This window comes from Diprion similis, chromosome 14 (genome assembly GCF_021155765.1).
Source record: "Diprion similis isolate iyDipSimi1 chromosome 14, iyDipSimi1.1, whole genome shotgun sequence".
Taxonomy (NCBI): Eukaryota; Metazoa; Arthropoda; class Insecta; order Hymenoptera; family Diprionidae; genus Diprion; species Diprion similis.
The window spans coordinates 11,635,630-11,654,885 of NC_060118.1; the positions used below are offsets into that span (position 1 = coordinate 11,635,630).

Genomic DNA, 19,256 nt, shown 5'->3' on the forward strand with positions numbered 1-19,256 from the left:
AAGACTTGATATTTTCTCTGTTTTCTTTGTCAAGTAAACCAATTCACCGATAACCCTGTTTCAAATACAGCGATCTCGGATCTTGCCGCAAAAATCGAACGTAACGACCTCGAATCATCGTTTAATAGTTCCAACATACCCGCAATCCATGACTGCTTCTCATGTAGAACAGATTCTAATCGATGAGTGAGAGGGAAGGAAAATGATCATTTTCATAAGATGAAGCATCGGTTGATGTTTCACGTGTCACGTTTAATGGCTAGGCTAAACATTGATGGCGAAGAAAAATATCGGCTGCAGCATACCTGACGCGATGGAATTTTTCGCCTATTCGTTTAATATTACGAGAGATGAGGGGCTCTCGGATCGACTTCTTCGTAGCTTTGCCAACTGCACGGAATATCGATCGACGCAGAAGATTCGTATCAATTTCTTCCACCGCAGCTTAATCAGTCTCCGCCTCGTGCAGAGACACTTACAATTACAACGTGGGAAATAAGAGACATCAAATCGTTTCTTCGTGTACCCCCCCCCCCCCCCTCCACCCCCCCGCCGATACCGAGAACCTTATTTCCATCCTGAATTCGAACGTTTGACTTGATTTCTCTCCGCACGCTTTTATGCAAGCTGTTTCTGATCCGAATACACGTTTGGTCGAATCTTTGGTTGGAATGAGGTGTATATTCTTATCGGAACGATAGACTGATGAGAGTTTTCTCGAATTTGTCTCGAAGACAATAACTTGTTAAGATTGTTGCAAAAAATCGAAGGGTACGATGATTTAGTAGATTGAAATTCTTGCACTTACGTTATACCTCAACGACTAATTTTTCTTCAATGAATTTAACTGTTGTCTGAAAAGCGCACGATAATTCGATAACAATAAATCAATGAGTATAATATTGTGGATAAGAAATGCGGAAAGATAATTAGAAGATATTGCGGTAAGCAAAAACTTTTCTCATTTCTTTCAATAGTTTAAACGGATTTAGTCTAAGAGGCGACCTCCAGAGCCGGATAATAGGAAAAAGATGAATATTGTGAACGAGATTAGAAAAACCAAGACTATACGGCAAAGTGAAATCCCTTCAATTATTGATACTTGTATATTCGACTAAACGACACTAATGAGTGTTTAATCAGTCGCAAAAATGAGTGATTTACTCACAGAAGAATGCGCCGATCAACGCAGATGGAATAAATGAAGAAGGACAACGAATTCCGTGATTAAAATATTTATCGGAAATTCGCTGCGTTTAGAAAGTAAGAACAGGATACAGATTTATTTCCGGGATGAGAAAAAAATAACCTGCGTTTCATGTACAACAATGAGTAGAGAAGAGAAGGAAAATAAACAGCCGGAAGTGAGGAGAATACGGAAGATTTGAAAAGCTCTCTTCGAGTTTTCGAGTCTTCATAGCGACGACTTTGTTGCCTCGGAAAATGGCCGATAATCTTGTTTCAAGATTCCGGACGACATGGGATATTGAAAAAGGGAAAATGGGGAAAAAGTTAGGGAAATAAAATATACGAATAATAATAACGACGAAGAAATTAAGTTTTGAATAATAATACCAAAGATAATGCGGTTCATGCATTTTGAAACAAAATTATTCACCAACGTTTGTCAAGAAGTGGAAATTTCTCACAACAACCACAAGTCGGGAAGACATTTTTCTCAGCCAATGTGAATCAATGGATCCACAAACGGTCTCAGTTTTTTGATGTCGTTTTTTTGTTTAATTTCCTTCTTTTTTCGACGATTCGTCGTTCACTGAGAGTTTACGATAATGACAGTAATGACGACGATAATGAAATCGTCAGGATATTTCCGGATAAGCGCCAAATCGTTTCACCTCCCTCTAAATAAATGAAGGACATAATCTGTTCTATGCAGGGTGCTTTCATAATAAACATAACCTGAGGGAAATAATAATGGCTGTGGCCTGAAGGTCCGTCGGTGGCATTAAACAGTGTTTAGAAGAGCATCGCGAAGCAGCAACGCGGCGTAGATTAGAATGGATTTTAATCACCTCGTTACCCACCACCGTGGTTATTATATAATAACATCCCTGATGAAGAGCGGTAGGCCGTAATTTTTATCACTTCGTTGCTCCCCCTTTTTTCCAATTTCACCCGCCTCGACTAGCTTAATTGTGCTGAAATACAGCCATATTAAGCGAGTTTAACGATAAAATTTTGCAAATATACAAAAAAATGGAAGAAATAGATGATAACGGATTGAATCGTAATTGTTTTTTTGAATTAAGGTTCAGGGTTGAGGTTCCGAATTTGAGATGTTCCGAGAGCGCCTAATTCCGAATTATTTGGCGACGGAACTTTAAGTAAAGCAATCAAACATTTACAAAACAACAAAGTTTCGAACCGTCGAAGACCCGAGGGTCCGAAAATCCGAAATGTAAGATTCCGAAAATTCAAATTTCGCTGGAGAAGAGTTTCGATAAAGTGAAATTCCAAAAGTTGAAACAATACTCGCCCAGCGTACTTCTCCCAACGCGTGGGTGTAAGAAATGAGAATAACCGAAAATCAGAATTAGTGTAATAATTTGGAAAATCCGACACAAAGAACGAATGAACTGGTGAAATTTCACCAAGCCAGAAATTCATGGAACTGAATATCTTCGATAATTCGAAATTTCGACGTTTCAAATTTTCAAATTTTCAAATTTTCAAATTTCTTCACCTTCACACTTTCGGAGCTTTCAGCGCCGGGTTATCGGACTATTCGAAATCTTCACGTTTCGTCGAAAGTTTGATGTCTTTACCTACTTAATGTTTCTCCACCAAAAAATTCAGAATTTAGCACATTCGGTAATCTTCAAATTCGTAATTTCAACCCCGCCCCAAACTAGGTAGCATAAGCATAATTTTCAGACCAAAAATCGATACACACGCGCAGCTGGTGTAAATCCGTAATAAAAATCAAATCAAGGTAAAAAAGGGATGCAAATAATTTCTCGTACATTTTTTTGCCGGCTGATTTCGACTTAAAATCGAGTGAACGCCACGCGAACATTTGAGACAGCAGTTTCCGGCAAACGAGAAACTCCCGCGAGATGAGGAAACTGTGTTGCATGAAATATCCGTGCGAGTTACGCGTTACAGCGGGTCAAGTAATTAAGGGAGGCACGTCACGGACTTGGCGTGATGCGTGTCAAGAGTGCAGACGTACCTTGTAGTAATGCCGTAGGGTTTGAGGCGAGGATCGCAGGAAATGCGTGCTGCACTTGTTACATGGAATGCTTTCGAGAGCGGATGAGTAAATTCCTTCGGGGAATTGAAATATGGCGGAAGTATGGGGGGGAGGGGGGGTGGGGGGCTCCGTCAAAAATCGAGACGACGAACGCGCAGGGTGGCGAAGTTGCGAATGCGTCTCGCAAATTTCTGGAGAATATCATCGATAGTGCGGCGTTTGCATCGACGACGGAATTCTGAGGGATCTGATATACGTGATACGGGAGAAGCGGATAGAAATCCCGTGTAAGGCACCTGCAGCCGGAGATCAGCTACGGAGGCGGATTCTGCATAGCGTTGATAAAATATGGACGGAAGATGGGAAGGGCGGGGTAGGGGGAGGGAAAGGGGGAGGGAGAAAGAGGCGAGGGTCTCTGGTTCCTGGTAATGAAATTTCTGAAATACCTAAACCCTGTAGAAATGCGCTCAGACACCTCACCTCGGGCACCTTCCTTACTTCCTTGCTTCCTTCCTTGCTTCCTTCCTTGGCTTAGGTTGGTGGACGCCTAGGTAACGTCGAATCTGCTCCCCTCCCCCCTCAAAACATGTCAAATTTCACCCCCCCGACGTTCGATGCTATATATACTGCGTGGAGAATTCCATGGGAGGCCAACCAACGTCTGACCCTGGCAAGTTTGTATTTTGTTCGAAAAGATTCGCTGCAATTGTCTGTCGATAATTCGACCGAAACCCAAATAAGGATCCATCATAATGTACACAACTGCTGCAATCAAATATAGAAAAAAATATTCTTCTTCATTTTACATTCTTTTTTTGTCGAATCGATTCAATCTCGTTCATTGCAAACACCAGAGATCCTATATTGTTTCTGGTATAATAATTTCCTGTTGCTGGGTAAATAAAATTTCTTTTCTCCGTCTAAGACGTATTTCGAACGATATTTGTAGACTTTTTGCTATAATCCAAGGATTCGTATGATTATGATTATAAATATGGAAAAATGTGGCGTATGTCAACGGATCTAGTCTGAAAAAAAGTAACGTCACTGTTACGTACTGTGGATCGAATGAATCTAGAAACACAGTTACAAAGACTGTCGAACTCACATTGCTTCTCGTAAATATAATCGCTGTTACGTAAACTGGGTTAAAGGCGGTCACCATCAGCTTGTGGCTCCATGAAAGATTGGGAATTACGTATTTACGAAGCGATATACGAAAGTTCAGAAGAGTTATCATCTCGCAACTTGAATAACACGATAATTTCGTTCGGCTTGACTTCAACAAGTTCATTTCGACACAGGTTTTTTTGAAAGTTGTTACTGAAAGTATGGCCGAAAGACGTGTATTTTGGACCCTCTTACAGGCAGGGGTCAGAGTCGAGATGAAAATCTATGAGAATTGTAAACTTGTTTTTGAATTGTTTGCGGTCGACTTGGCGGGTGAATGACGAAGAATTCGTCCGAGCCCTAAATGAGGACCCGTCATAATATTCACCACTACTACAATCGAATATAAAAAAAACTAGCCTTCGTTATTTTACATTCTTCTTTCGTCTCCGATCTCTCGGTCCACGAGTAGAATCCAACTTGTAAAACTGTTTACTCGCAGGACTGATACGTTGAGGACCGATAACCTCTCGTTGGAGGTTGCAAAAACAAGGAAAGCGATAGAAACTTCAATTCCGAGTAACGAGACGACGGTCTTACGTCATCCACGCAAGAACGCGTCGCGGGCAAATATTGGAGGGGATTATCTGACGGATTAAATGATATAAAAGAAGCGACGAGAAGTTGTAGGCAACAGTCGGGACGATAAATTTCTAAGAGGACAATTATATCAGTTTTTAAAAATGACTGGACGGTTCGTATCGCTGTTCCTGCAGCTCGCGTGCCTTTTGACGACGCTGGGAACTTTTCGGCCCGCATCAGCCTCGCCGGTGATTCGCGGCTTGACGCCTAATCCAGGTAAGAGAACATCGCGATCCTCGAAAGATTCGGAGGAATAAGGAAAACGTAACAAACTTTGTTTCAAGGCAATCAAACGAGGGTCTCGGTCTGCGCTCCAATATCGCTGCAACAACCGCATCAGTTGATCACGCCAAGAGAAAAGGAAATCGCCCCTCTTCCGGACGGCTACGCTCCCATTCTCAACTCCAGCGTAGCCTACAAGGTCTACAATACGAACTTAGTAACCTGGATGGAAGCGAAAGAACTATGCGAGAAGGACGGTGCTCGTTTAGCACTGGCTGATAACAGAGAAATATACGAGTACCTGATAAAGGACAGTCCCTGGATGCTACACGTGGGCATTTATTATGCATTCGAACAATGGATCAGTATTCGTGATGGTAAGTTTTGATTGTTTAAAATCGTAACGTCTACATTGACATTTGGGTTAAACAATCCATCGTTTTTTCCGTTGCGTAGGATTACCCGTAAATAACATACCATGGATATCTGGTTACCCTAAAACCGGTGAAGGATGTGTTTCTATATGGAATTACAAAGGGTATCTACGCAGTAACAATTGTCGGGGATTGATTGTGAATTACGCCTGCGAGATCCCGATTCCTCCAAAGCACGCGTGAGGTGAATAGTGTCGAGCCAACATGGCTGCCAACTACGCTGACTCCAGCCGAGAAAATTTTTAATGCAATATAGGGTTTATGTACTCTCGACATGTTAAATAAACTAATAATATATCGATTGCCAAATAAAAAAATACAGTCAAGGTTTGGGCAAAGACTTGATATTTTCTCTGTTTTCTTTGTCAAGTAAACCAATTCACCGATAACCCTGTTTCAAATACAGAGATCTCGGATCTTGCCGCAAAAATCGAACGTAACGACCTCGAATCATCGTTTAATAGTTCCAACATACCCGCAATCCATGACTGCTTCTCATGTAGAACAGATTCTAATCGATGAGTAAGAGGGAACGAAGATGATCAAATTTTTTTTTTTTTTTGCATACGCGACACCAGTATGGTGCACGTCACTCTGTTTTGCCTGAATTCCTTACGTAAAGTGACCCTATTTCTGCGACGGTATAAGAAAAAAGAACACAGGAGTAAAAAAAAAGTACAAACGCATAAATTCAAAAATTCGTAAACAATTTATGAAAAACGTTATTCACCTTCAACTTAGCAATATAGATTTTTTCGACCGTACTTCAACTAGTCTCTGCCACGTGCAGAGACACTCACAATTACAACGTAGGAAGAAAAAAAAAACGAGCGAAAAATTACAGAGCTAGACTTACCCTTGCCGTGAAGCTGCTGTCGATTAGTGTCCGCCCGAAGATTTTCAGCGGTGTGCACCAGCTCGTCCAATTGTGGTTTTTTCTGCTCCAATTCACGCAGCACATTCTATGAAGAATGAGAGAAAAAGCAACGTGAGTCGAGCAATTTTCGAACAAATTTCAAGTGGGAGAAATAAAAGATGAGGAAATGAGTGAATGAATATTTTTTGAAAACAACAAATCGGCAAGAAAATTGCCAAAGAATTCGTCGTCTATAAATATATATTATATGTTGTTTTTTGGTTTTCTTTTTTTGAAAAATGAAAGCAAACCGACGCCGCCGCCGGTTAAAACGAACATATATGAATAAAAAAAGAGAAAGAGAGAAAAGCCGGTTTCGTTACTTTCGCACGTGGTGCGCGAAAACGAGGCAAGTGCAAATGGCAACTTGAGCACCAAGAGGATTTTGGGATTTTCGAGAGCGACTGTGTCGAGGATGGAATGGGAGGAGGCGAGGTGGGATTATGAAAACAATGGCGATGCTAAGTCTCTATAATCCGAGAAGCGTCCAGGATTATAAAAAAAAATTAACAACAAAAAGACACACACAGATACACAAAATGTACTCGTATAAACAATATTCCGAGGTGAAACCTCTCTTTTCATGCTTCGTAACATTTCGGGGAATATCGATGAATGGATGATGATGAACAATGGATCAGTATTCGTGATGGTAAGTTTTGATTGTTTAAAATCGTAACGTCTACATTGACATTTGGGTTAAATAATCCATCGTTTTTTCCGTTGCGTAGGATTACCCGTAAATAACATACCATGGATATCTGATTACCCTAAAACCGGTGACGGATGTGTTTCTATATGGGGTGACACTGGGAATCTACGCAGTAACAATTGTCGGGGATTGACTGCGAATTACGCCTGCGAGATCCCGATTCCTCCAAAGCACGCGTGAGGTGAATAGTGTCGAGCCAACATGGCTACCAACTAGGCTGACCCCAACCGAGAAAATTTTTAATGCGATGTAGGGTTTATGTACTCTCGACATGTTAAATAAACTAATATTATATCGATTGCCAAATGAAAATAATATGCGCACATTGAATCCAATTTCAAAATATTGTTAATCTTTGCGCAGACTAGATGTTTCCTCTGCTTTCTAAGTCAGGTAAACCAATTCATCGATAACTCTGTTTCAAATACAGAGATCTTAGATCTTGCCGCAAAAATCAAACGCAACGACTTCGAATCATCGATGATTAGAAGTTTCACGTGTCGAGTTAAACAGAGCTTGCATGCCGCTCGTTTGAAAAAATCTAGCGTCAGTTAGAACCGAACTAGTATCAGGTCAACACGAATTATCCATATCAAACACGTGACGAATTATATACTTTCAACATTTTTTATAAAATTTTCTATCGAGTTCAGAAACTCGTTAACAATCGAAGCATCAAGAACCCTGACACTCATATAAATAATAAAACATGCGTCAATTATAAACACCAATTATTACAACATGGTTTCAAATTTATTAAAAACCAGTCAGTAAGTTCAACAATATTTTCGGTGGAAACGTAAATCTGGAAAAGGTTGTTTACCGAACGATAACGAGTTTCGAAAATCGTTGCCTTAAAATTTCAACACCGACAAATTTCAGACTGATTAAATTTCAAAGTTTCAAAAATCTCTCCTTACAAAATCCTTCGAATCACGTAGCCCGTGCTCGCTTAATAAGCGAGTATAATTTCATTAGTTTATTTATTAATTTGTGCCTGATTTTCCTCAGTTATTCCTCGCGCCCACCCTTCTACTACATAAAACGCCGATAATCACACCTGACACTTTGGAATCGCATTTGTTCGCCGGTTAATTGCCTTTTACATCACTCAGCGGCCGCACAGGCGCGTATAATTGGATTGTAAGAATACCCCGATCGATGTTCCAACTTCACGAAACAACGCGCCTCCTCGTCCCCAGTTTTATCGGAAATGGAGAAAAGCTCCCACAAATATTTTACCCCATCAACGTTTCTTTTTTCTAGTTTTCATTAATTTTTGTAATTTGTAAAAAAAGAAAATATATTTTTCACTCACAATTTTCCATCACAAGACATTTTGTTGTTGTTGTTGTTGTTTTTTTTTTTTTTTTTTATCGTGATTACCACAAATTCTTCTCGAAAGAAAAAAAACTAGGGGAGGGGGACGAGAAAAAAAAAACCTGCAACTAATTGTTTTCCTCGAGGGTTTGAGGCGAGTTTAATTTTTGTCGTTGGATTTTTTTGTAAGTTCAACTTTAACCTCGAATAACTTTTAAAGGAGTGTGATTATCGAAAACTTTGTAAGGACCTCTTTTGTAGAGCGTCAAATTTCCTACGAAAATGTGCTTTAGTCCGGTAGTTCAATGAGCCGTTCTAAAAATACAAAATTCCAAAGTTTAAAAAAAAAAATTTCCTGTGTTATTTAAACGGGAAATAGAAAATTTGCGATGCGCGACCTCTTAATAATAATATTAAGGGCTCTGCTTTCTACAGGCGTCTTTTCACACGTTCTCGGAAGTTTTTGTGTGAGGATTTTGAAAAAAAAAAAATTAGTCGTTTTTTTTTTTTTTTTTTTTTAATCAGCCTAATATATATGTATATATAAACGTAGCCGTAAGCTACTTTCCCGGAGTATTTCTCAAGCCACTCGTTTATACCCAACGAGTTTTAAAGGGGTGGAGAGAAGAAGGAAAAGAAAAGTCGAGCAGTAGGTACGTAGGACCCGTTATTAAAAAGTCTAAAACTCGCTTAAATAACAAATTAGGATGGCACGGGTTTTCCTTAGGAAAAACGGCGACAAAAAAGTTAAGGAAAATAAGGGTAAGGGTGAAGAAAAAGGAACACTGCACTTTGGCACCCCGAACCTGGAAGTTGAATTGCCTTTCGTTTTCCTTTTTCCTTTTTCCTTTTTCGAGTCATCATTTCCTTTTTGGTTTTCCTTCATTTTCTCTTCCTTTGCCAATCTCTCTCTGTATATTAGACGTTTCAAAGGAATCTCCGGCCGACGAAAGTAACCGGTGGTTACTTCCCGACTTCCCTCGTATGACACCGTTGCCCGGGGTTACAATTCAGCTTTTCCACAATCCGAACCTGAACTTGACCGCTTTAGAAATAGCCGAAAAACCTTCTCATTCCTGTTACAATGAAATCGTCCAACGAAACGAGATGAAAGAAGCTGATCGAGAACGAAATTTGTTTCAACTCCTATTTCTTTGCCACCGTTTTTAAAAATACAATTGCTAATAGTAATTGTTATTGTTGTTTTAATTTCTCTCGTTACTGTTTTTTATCCCCCCCCCCCCCCCTGCCCTTATCTATTTCTTCAATATGCAGATTGAAGAGGAGTCGAATTAAAAGTAAAACAAACGATTAATAATAATTGAAGTTTAAACTGATTAAACTAATTAAAGTATCGAAAATTTTTTTGAAAAATCGAAGTAATGAGAATTGGAAAAACAACTTTTGTAAAATTATTTCGTTGCGAAATATATTCTAGTGATTAAACCCCGTGTCGAGTGATTTGTATAGAATTTATTTAGAAAAGAAACAAGCTAATAATTATCTGATTATTGTTGTTGTTGTTGTTGTTGTTGTTGTTAATTTAATATACCAAGGGTCCAGTTTTCATCTAAAAACAATCATCAAAACCAAATTCCGTTATTGATTTCAAATTCCGGTTTCACAATTTATCCGTTTCTTGTTTACAATTCTGACTATAGACAGTAAATCTGATAAATCCTCGGGCCAAAAACCCTGACCAATAAACACGAATGGATTTCGATTGGGATTTATATTTATATCCCCAGGTTTGAGTTCCGGATTAGTATATGAAATCACGGGCAGAGTTGATTAAGAATAATTGAAACAAATCGTCTGCGGTTTGTACAACCTGCGTGCCGATGCTTTTGTTAAAAGGGTAATAAATTGTGAAATTAAATTTCTCCTTCCTAGCCAAATTTTTCATCTGCAGTATCGTTACAATATTTTCCTGCATCTCCTGAATATGCAGATAATAGACGAAGTGGAAAAGGATAAAAAAAAAAAAAATGGCCGAGTATTAATATTCTCCAACAAAATTATAAAAACGAAAAGAGAAAAGAAAAAAGAAAAAACGCGGAATGGCTGATCGATAGATTTTTAATCATCAGCCTCTCATCTCTATTCACAGATATTATTCGCGTGAATAATGATATTAATTGAAAAATCGTTTGATCTGAATAATAATCGAATTGACATGAATATAAATTTTTTTCATGCCTCTGCTTTTCGTAGGAAAAAAAAAAGTTCGGTGAGTATAACTTGAACAGTTTTCTCCGACCACTTATCCTCTATAATATATATATATATATATATATATATATATCGTAGGTACGTAACTTACGTTGAAACGTAGCTGCAGGGTTCCGCTGCCAGACGACGAATCTTCGGGATCCATTAAGAAAGCTCAATTTTTCACTACAGTTTTGCAATTACCGAAGAATTCTCGAACCCTCGGACGAGAGATTAAAGAAAGATGAAAAGTAAAGGAGAAGAAAAAGAGAGAGAAAGAGAAAAAAAAAAGAAGCAGACCCCACGTTTAAAACTTTCCACGTACAATAAATATCTCACTCAACTTTGTTCCTGTTCAGATTCAGTTCATTGTTATTGTTGTTGTTGTTGTTGTTGTTGTTGTTGTTGTTGTTGTTGTTATTATTATTAATAACCAGCTTATCTCTTCGTCTCGGGGGTAAAATTCCGTGATACAAGCCGTATTACAAAAATTTTCACGTGTAAACTATACAGCAACTCTTGGACTAATCACAAAATAAATCAAAAGTCTGAAACGAAAACAATAATAAAATGGTGCATGAGAAAAATGAATAACACTTGACATGCGTATGTATATAAGACTATATTGTTATAACCGACGATGAATCATATTGTAATAAGGGGTGCGCGGTAATAATTAAGGTAATGACGTTATATGTATTATTATATCGTCTTTCGTCGAAAGTATAATCATCGATCCTTATCTAGATTTTATAACTTTACGAGGCCGCGACACGAATCTGAAATTACGTGACTCGCTTGTAAAATACAGAACAAAATAAAAAAAAAAAAAAAAAAAAAAAAAGAAAAGAATTGTGGCGAAAAAAATCGGCATGAAAAAACGAACGTCGAGGTTAAATATCCGGCTACAGTAGCGCCGCTGCCGCTGCCGCTGCGACGTCGACGTCGACGTCGACGGGAGAAAGTGAGGCGTAGCGTGTTATAGTTTCCGGTGTAACGGCAAAAGCAAGCAGAGCAAAGCAGAGCAGAGCAGAGTAGAGCTCGGGCGAGTAGCAAATTGTCAATACTTGTTCGTCCGTTTCAGGGTTGCAGATATCGATTTTGGTTCGAGACCACGCGTCGTTTCCGTCCAACGACTATAAGGTAACCTTGATTCCCTTCGCTGGTGGGGTTTAGAGCGTTGTAGAAGAGGATAAGAAACTGGAAACAATTTGGTCGCGTGTGGGGAGAAGAAAGAAACGAGGAAACGGATCTGCAGAGCGTTGTTCTAAGGACTAATTTTAAGGAGGACTCGAGGAATGCCGTCACGTGGATTACGATAGAGACGCGTCGAGATACTGCAGGGTAGATATTTTAGCGCCGGGTGAAACACCGGCTTGGTATACGACGAGGGCTGACTGGGTTTTTGGGGGATGTGCAGCCCGCGGAGGGTGAATCTGCCGGGGGAAAGAAGGGGGGAGGTAGAGCGAAGGGAGGATGCTGGGAGAATCGCAACCCCGTCGACTACTATACATCTACAGGCGTGTTTAGCTACGAGGATTGTTGCCCTATGCCGAGTGAGTGGTTGAAGCTAGCTATACGTATATGTATATGTATATATATTAGGGTGGCGCAAAAAAAACCGACTATTTTTTTTTTTTTTTTTCCGTGAGTCTCGTGTGGCAAAATGTTATTTTTTGATGTTTTAAGAGTCCGCTCCAAAGGACAGCTCGAAAAAAAAAAAAAAAATTTAAGAGGACGGTCCAAATTTTTTAAAATGTCAAAAATTGTCAAAAATTTAAATTAAAAAAATTATATTTTCAGTATTTTGTTTGATTTTTAATTCGTGTCGTGGTGTATTGTTATCGATTCTTTCTTACCAAATGGGAGAAAAAAAAATTTATCAAATTTTAATATGAATATTAAAAGGTCGCTCGAAAAGATCTAAAGAAATGCACCAAAGAGTTGAAAAAAAAATTATGAGCGACTTTTCAAAAATCAAATTTTGAACTGAAACTTTCGGAAACTTATTTTTCTTTTTGTCTATCTAAGTTATACCGTAATGAGAAAAATTTCTTTTTAAATATCGATTTTTGACGATTTCTAATGTTTTAAAAAATGTGGAGCGACCTCTTTGTCACAAAAAAAAAAAAAAAAAAACAAAGAAAGAAAGAAAAATAAGGAAGGAGAAAAGCGAGGCTACGAGCGATTGCACGGATATATAGCTTTGGTATAATAATAAAGAGCGGAAAATTGAACTTTCGTTAATACTCGTCACGGCGGCAGCCAAACAATACTGCAAATTACGGGTCTCTGAAATGTATTTGCAGAGACCACACGTACATATCTACTACACATCAATCCCTCACGTTAACGTCAAACATTCGCCCTGATTGACAGACGTTTCGGGACAAAACACGTCGCGGCGAATAACCAGTAAATACAAATTTGCAAGATCAGAATTTACCAGCCGGCTAGTACAGTTTCATAATAAATGAAACAAAGTCACTTCGTATATTTAATTGACTTGCTTAGAAGTAATTGTTTAATTAAAGTTTGAACAATAATCTTTCAATTGTTCGCAATATCCCCTTTGACGAAACTGTATTTATTAAATCTTATTCAATTCCTTTATATAACAATAAGTTATTTAATTCTTTACAAATTTATTAACTTCAATTGTATTATAATTATTAACCTGACGTTTTCCGATTATTTTTCTTTACCGATTTCGCTCCGAATTTGATTTCCTTTCTACCACATTAAATTATATGCCGCTATTATTTATCTCTGGGTTGTTAAATTCACGGATGAATCACAACGAGGGTAAAGAGGTAAAAAAAAAAAAAAAAAAAAAAAAAAAGCAATACCAAAGGGGCGGGAGGGGAAACAAAGTGGAAAATCGTAACCCCCGGCAGGCCGCGCGTAATTTTAAGGGGAAAACTGAACCCGACGTTACCGTCTAGCCCGAGGCGTGTGTTTCACCAGCAGCATACGTTACAGTCCTCCTTTCCTTTCCAACCTGCGACCCGTTACGACGGGTAAACTTAATTACTTAAAACTGTGACTTTGAACGAGACTCGTCGTCGACTTGATGCGACCCCAAAAAACGAAGCTGACGTCGCTCGTTGCTACGTTTGTTTTGGGGGAATAAATCACCTGGAAAATTGAAACGAATCTTGCTTTTTTAACTCAAGGGATGATTTGCAAAATACAAGTTTGAGAGTCTGTCGGGTATACAATCCAGTTTGAAAGGCGGTGAGACGAAAAAATTGAGAAGTTCAAGTTTAGAATCAATTTTCGATTTGCGAATCCTGGTAAATTTTTTATTGTTAAAAGAAAATTACTATTTCTCTTTCTCTCTTTGTCTCTGTTTATCTCGGTACAGATGATAATTGAAAACTAAATTCTTATCGAAACAGTTTGAGTGCGATTTAGAAACTGATTTGGTTTACGTTATCGAACTTTTTTCTTTCTGTTTTTTTTTTTTTTTTTTTTTTTTTTTTTTTTTTTTTTTCCTTATTAAAAATACAATCAAATATTAGCTTATTTTGTTCGCTAATGAATTCTGCGTAAATTGCCCGCGATAATTTTTTTTTTTTTCCTATACCGTACGAACACATTTCAAAGTAAGAATGAGGAAAAATAATCGATTACATTTCCTCACAATCGATATATTTTTTTTTCCCCAAGAATGACGCAATACAATATCAATTCATGTGATTACAGTATCAATTATTATTATCATTATCTTACTTACAATGATATCTATTTAATATAACAAGTAAAAGACGAATGAATGTTTTCATCTGAAATTGAAAAATATTTTTAACGAAACTATAGATCATAAAAAAAAAAAAAAAAAAATTCCGCCGTCAAGACTAGATACTGAAATTTACGAAATTTTGGTTTCATATCCGCCAATAAATAAAAAAAAAAAAAACAACCATATAACATATTGATCGATTAATTTTCACCGATTCAATCGAGTAATGTTCGATTATTTTTTATGACTCGATTAATCAATGCAAAGATCATTTCTAGCCTAACATTCATTGAAATATGAACCCTTTAACCCTTCCAACTTTTGACCTCCACCCCAAACATTGTTTTTGCCCAGACTGTACAACTTATGCATCACTAACCGATTCCAGGCATGCTTGTCACTCATTTGGGATAATCGCTGACGTAAGAGGGGTGAAATCGGATCTGCGACGATACCTGCGACTTGGGGATGAATCGTGGTCGTTTGTTCCATCACGCCTATTGTTCTACAAACGCTTGCTAGATTCGGAAGGGCCGGCATTTCCACTCTGCCCGAGTACACTTAACCCGATTTCTCAACCATTAGCCAATCCTCTCGAATCCCGGCCTCCCTCTCGACTCTCTCCTCGTACTATAATATTCGCGAATACGAATGTCGGGTGAAAATTGCAATTTGTCCCGAAGCGAAGAATGGACGGGATCGGCTTAAGGAGCATAAAATTTAAGAACCCTTCGCTCGGAATACCAAACGACGAGGGGAGGGCTTGATAATTAACACTTGGTGAATTTCTGCGGCGCAAGCGGCTCGCCAACGACGACGACGACGACGACGACGACGACGACGACGACGACGACGACGATGATGATGATGATTTAGTTCGCGTGTTACGAGATCGTTTCCGGAGGCAAGTAACGTTTTCAATGTCGTTTTCATGTATATTCAGGGGAGATTATATTGACAGTGTTTCCTGCCTACGGCTATAATAACGTAACTACAAACACAACACGCACACATGCACATACACACATAGGTAATGCACAGGTTAATCCGAAACCAACATAAGTTTCCATAACAACAACACGAAGAATTTTATTACATATAAATATATAATACACATATACATTAGGGTGGTCCTTATTTAGGGTGTTGACGAATTTTTGCCACCCCATCCCCCAAATCAACTTCAAATAATTAAAAAAAACAATCATCTAATTTTTTTATATGTTTACATCAACTCTAAGATAGTCTGTTTTGTGGTCAAAGTTTCTTATGGAAATGATATGGGAAAAACGTTTTTTTCTCAGTATATATTTTATTGTAAAAGTAATAATGTTGTAAAAAAATTTGTAACCGTGAGGTTTTAGTCGACATTAGTGCTACTGTCTGGGAAAAAATTCACATAATCGTATCGCGCAATATCGACGAATTGCAAGCCCTCGAAATCTGACTTTTTTTTTTTTTTATTTAGAGGAAGTGCGATTCGTTTAGATTTGCTGGTATCGTGATGTAAATTTTTTTTACAGATAGTAGAACTAATGCCCGCTAAAACCTCGCGCTTACAGATTTTTTTGAATACCATAACTCTTGCAAGAAAATCTATACCGAGGAAACAAGTTTTTCCCATGTTATTTCCATAAGAAACTTCGATCACAAAACGGACTATCCCAGAGTTGAGGTGGAAATCTGAAAAAATTTTGCAAGTAGGGTGCAGAAATTCGTCGAGATCCTAAATAAGGACAACCCTAATATACATATGAGTATAAATATTAAGAAAGAAACTTGACGAATAGTTCGAAATATGCAAACGCGTTAATTTCTTCCTTCGAGATGTATGAAAAATTAGAAAAAACAAACAAAAGAAGAAAAAAAAAAAGAAGCGGAAGAATTAACTCGAGTGTAATTTATTTCTCTACTTTTATTTCGTCCTATTTGACTTTTCAGGAACAAAATATGCCGAGGGAGAGCGACGCGAACGAGATTAAAAAAGAAAAGACGGTGTTGTACAGGAAAATAAATTGCCTCGTTTTAGAATTATTTTTTTCATCTGCACGCCGTCTGAACAACAGAACAAAAAAATCTAAAACACGAATTCACGGATGAACTCCATGATTTTAGACCAGTATATTAATCCTGACAATTTGACATGCCACAAGAAACTAGAAAAATTTAGTATAATACCTACGATAAATAAGAAAAAAAAAAAAAAAAAATACAAAATCTCGTTCAGTTTTTTCACTTATACGTTCGATGGAAGATTTGCTACTGTTTAAAATAATATTCATGCTGTTGCCGCTACTGCAGAGGAAGGAAAACGTAGGAATGAATTAATTATTGCCAATTTGTTACGTCCAATTAGCCAGACAGTGACCGAATTTGAAATTTGAATCGAATCGCACCCGCCGCCAGACGAATAGCAGGAAACAACTCTATTCGGTCTCTCTCTCTTTTTCCTCCTTCTCTCCAGCTCCTCCATGCAAGCTCCACGTCCGTGCACGCCTCGTCTTCCGAATCGGAAATCAATAACAGGCGCCACCGTAACAACTCATTGTTTTGACTACCCACTAATGACATTGAATATCGCCTTTCACTACCCGGCGATTCCACCTGTAGGTGGTGAAATTAGGGACAAACTTACAGTTGTACTTGGACACTGAAATTTCCAAAGAAGTCAATGTCGAGGCATTTATTTTACATGAAGAGGGACGAAAGAGGGCAATAAAAAAAGCTGAGAAAAGCACTTTAAATATGCTTGGTTGAAGTGAAGAAATTTTCTACTTTTCCAAACTCATCATCGATTCATCGGCTGATTTTAAACGATTCAAGATTAAATTCAAGGGTTGATTACGACGGGATTCAATAGCGAGGAATGAACGGTATAATTCAACCGTCTATGATAGGCGTGGCTCGAATTCAAGGTCCCGATCACTTCAAGAGCTCTGTAGCGAATCATGATTAAAGTTCTCACTTTGTTTTTGCCTATAACAAGGCGAAGAGCTTCAGTGGCTTGCGATAGATGGCTGTGACAGGTTGTGGGAAGGGGGATGCGGGTTGTTTTTGCTAAGGGTAGATTATCGGCCGACTCGGTATTCCCCCTTCCTTCGGTCGGTAAGGAAGATTTTCACCGAGAATGTTTTACCGGCGGGTAAAGAAGAACGAAAACGAAGGAACGAAATAAGGGGGTAAAAAATTATCAACTCGAGGGAAGTTACTTACCCTCTGCTTGTCGAGGAGCTGTATAATCTCGTCGACGTCACCGACGACCACGGCTTGCTGACGGAGCATGTCTTCCTCGACGGTCAGCCAGTCGCGTATCTAAAAATAAAATCACACAAAGACCCCATGAATTATAATTATTACAATGAACAGGACAGGGTGGTATAGATGCGATAGGAATTAAGGGTGACTCGGAAAGAAGACGTTGAACGATTTCCGCCACTTTTAGCCGACCGGAATAAGCGGACGTGTTTACCACCGGATATTAACGGGAAATTTCCTATCTGCCTGTCCGACTGAACGCTGCGAATGGCTTGGGGTATTGAGAGGACGGAATTTTCGACAAAGATCGAAAGATTAACGACAACGATTATGCCGATGGAGTTTCCGACAGCTGGCCTGAAGTCCCTTCGACGAATTCAAAGAGCTTGAAAGCTTTCGGACCATTAAAATGTGCGCGACATTCTCAAAGCTGCGTGAGATCACGTTCACATTTGGAGAGTGTGAGAGTTCCGCTGTTTCGAGTCTGGCTTTTCGAATCATAGACGTAAAGAAAGTAAATCGACAGTTGATCATATTATGACATGTGATCTAACCGTTTTATGAAGCGTTGCTTCGTGACTTTGGAATTGCTTGAAATTCATGGAAGCGTAACGAAACAAGACACGCACTTTTGTTTTGAGATCTAAGTATCTGCAATTTTGGCAAAAAAAAATTAGAAATCAGTGAATTTATTTCCTATGTTTTGTTGCCACAACGTTGTCAACTTCAACCTCATGATTCGGTGAGTCTAACTCTGGATTTCTCAGACTGGAGATATTTTCTGAGCGAAAGACGAAACCGAGGGACGAATGGCGTCGAATCTCCCGGGGGATTAAGAATCGAAAGTTTCGATTGAGAGGGTTCAGACAGCGGCGTGCGCAATACCGGACTAAATCAGCCTCCCTTCGGCGGGAATCGAGGGCAGCCGTGAGGTTTCATTTCAACTTGACAATGAGTCGTTCTCGAATAAGGGAGACGGAGTGGAAAGTTCGAAGGGGAGACGATAAACGACCTTGACTAAAAGCCCAGCAAACCTTCAAGGTCGGTGGAACTTTCTTCCAGCTACACTGCTGATGGTGCAAGAATTTTCACGTTGTTACACAGTTCGGTTCTGCATCGAGAGATTTATAATTCATTTAGAATGTTGTCACATCCTCGATGCCCTCTATCCCTACTCATTAGTTTTATTTCAGTTTTCGATTAAATTCATTTATATCTTATATTTTTGACTCTCCGTATGCATTGTATGCATACGGCTTTCTTTATCACTTTTTACGGCTCTGGGGGAAATAACCACCCTCAGCTTACAATAATCTTACTCATTAAATAATGTTACGGGATAATCCTTACCTAAACAGACTAGAATATACAAACTCTCTAAGAGTAACCAGATGACCGGAAATCGCTTCTCGATATTTCTAGGTATGCAGAATCTGGCACGCACGTGCAACGGATTAAAATCCATACAGCCATCT

The 19,256-nt window shown here is 38.7% G+C and overlaps 2 protein-coding genes across 3 annotated transcripts in view; one reads left to right on the forward strand and one right to left on the reverse strand.

Annotated features, from left to right (window-relative positions):
• The window catches only part of LOC124414741 (dystrophin, isoforms A/C/F/G/H), a 303,596-nt gene that overhangs the window by 192,580 nt on the left and 91,760 nt on the right, over positions 1-19,256 (reverse strand). For both annotated transcript variants that reach the window (XM_046895783.1, XM_046895785.1), the window contains exons 35-36: positions 17,740-17,838; positions 6,479-6,584 (exon numbers count right to left, since the gene is read on the reverse strand). In XM_046895783.1, the coding sequence (XP_046751739.1) occupies positions 6,479-6,584; positions 17,740-17,838 (205 nt within the window). The remainder of the gene's footprint in view (positions 1-6,478; positions 6,585-17,739; positions 17,839-19,256) is intronic.
• The window catches only part of LOC124414771, a 73,863-nt gene continuing 59,911 nt past the window's right edge, over positions 5,305-19,256 (forward strand). Inside the window, exon 1 of the mRNA XM_046895838.1 lies at positions 5,305-5,565. Coding sequence (XP_046751794.1) covers positions 5,415-5,565 — 151 coding nt within the window. The 5' untranslated portion in view covers positions 5,305-5,414. The remainder of the gene's footprint in view (positions 5,566-19,256) is intronic.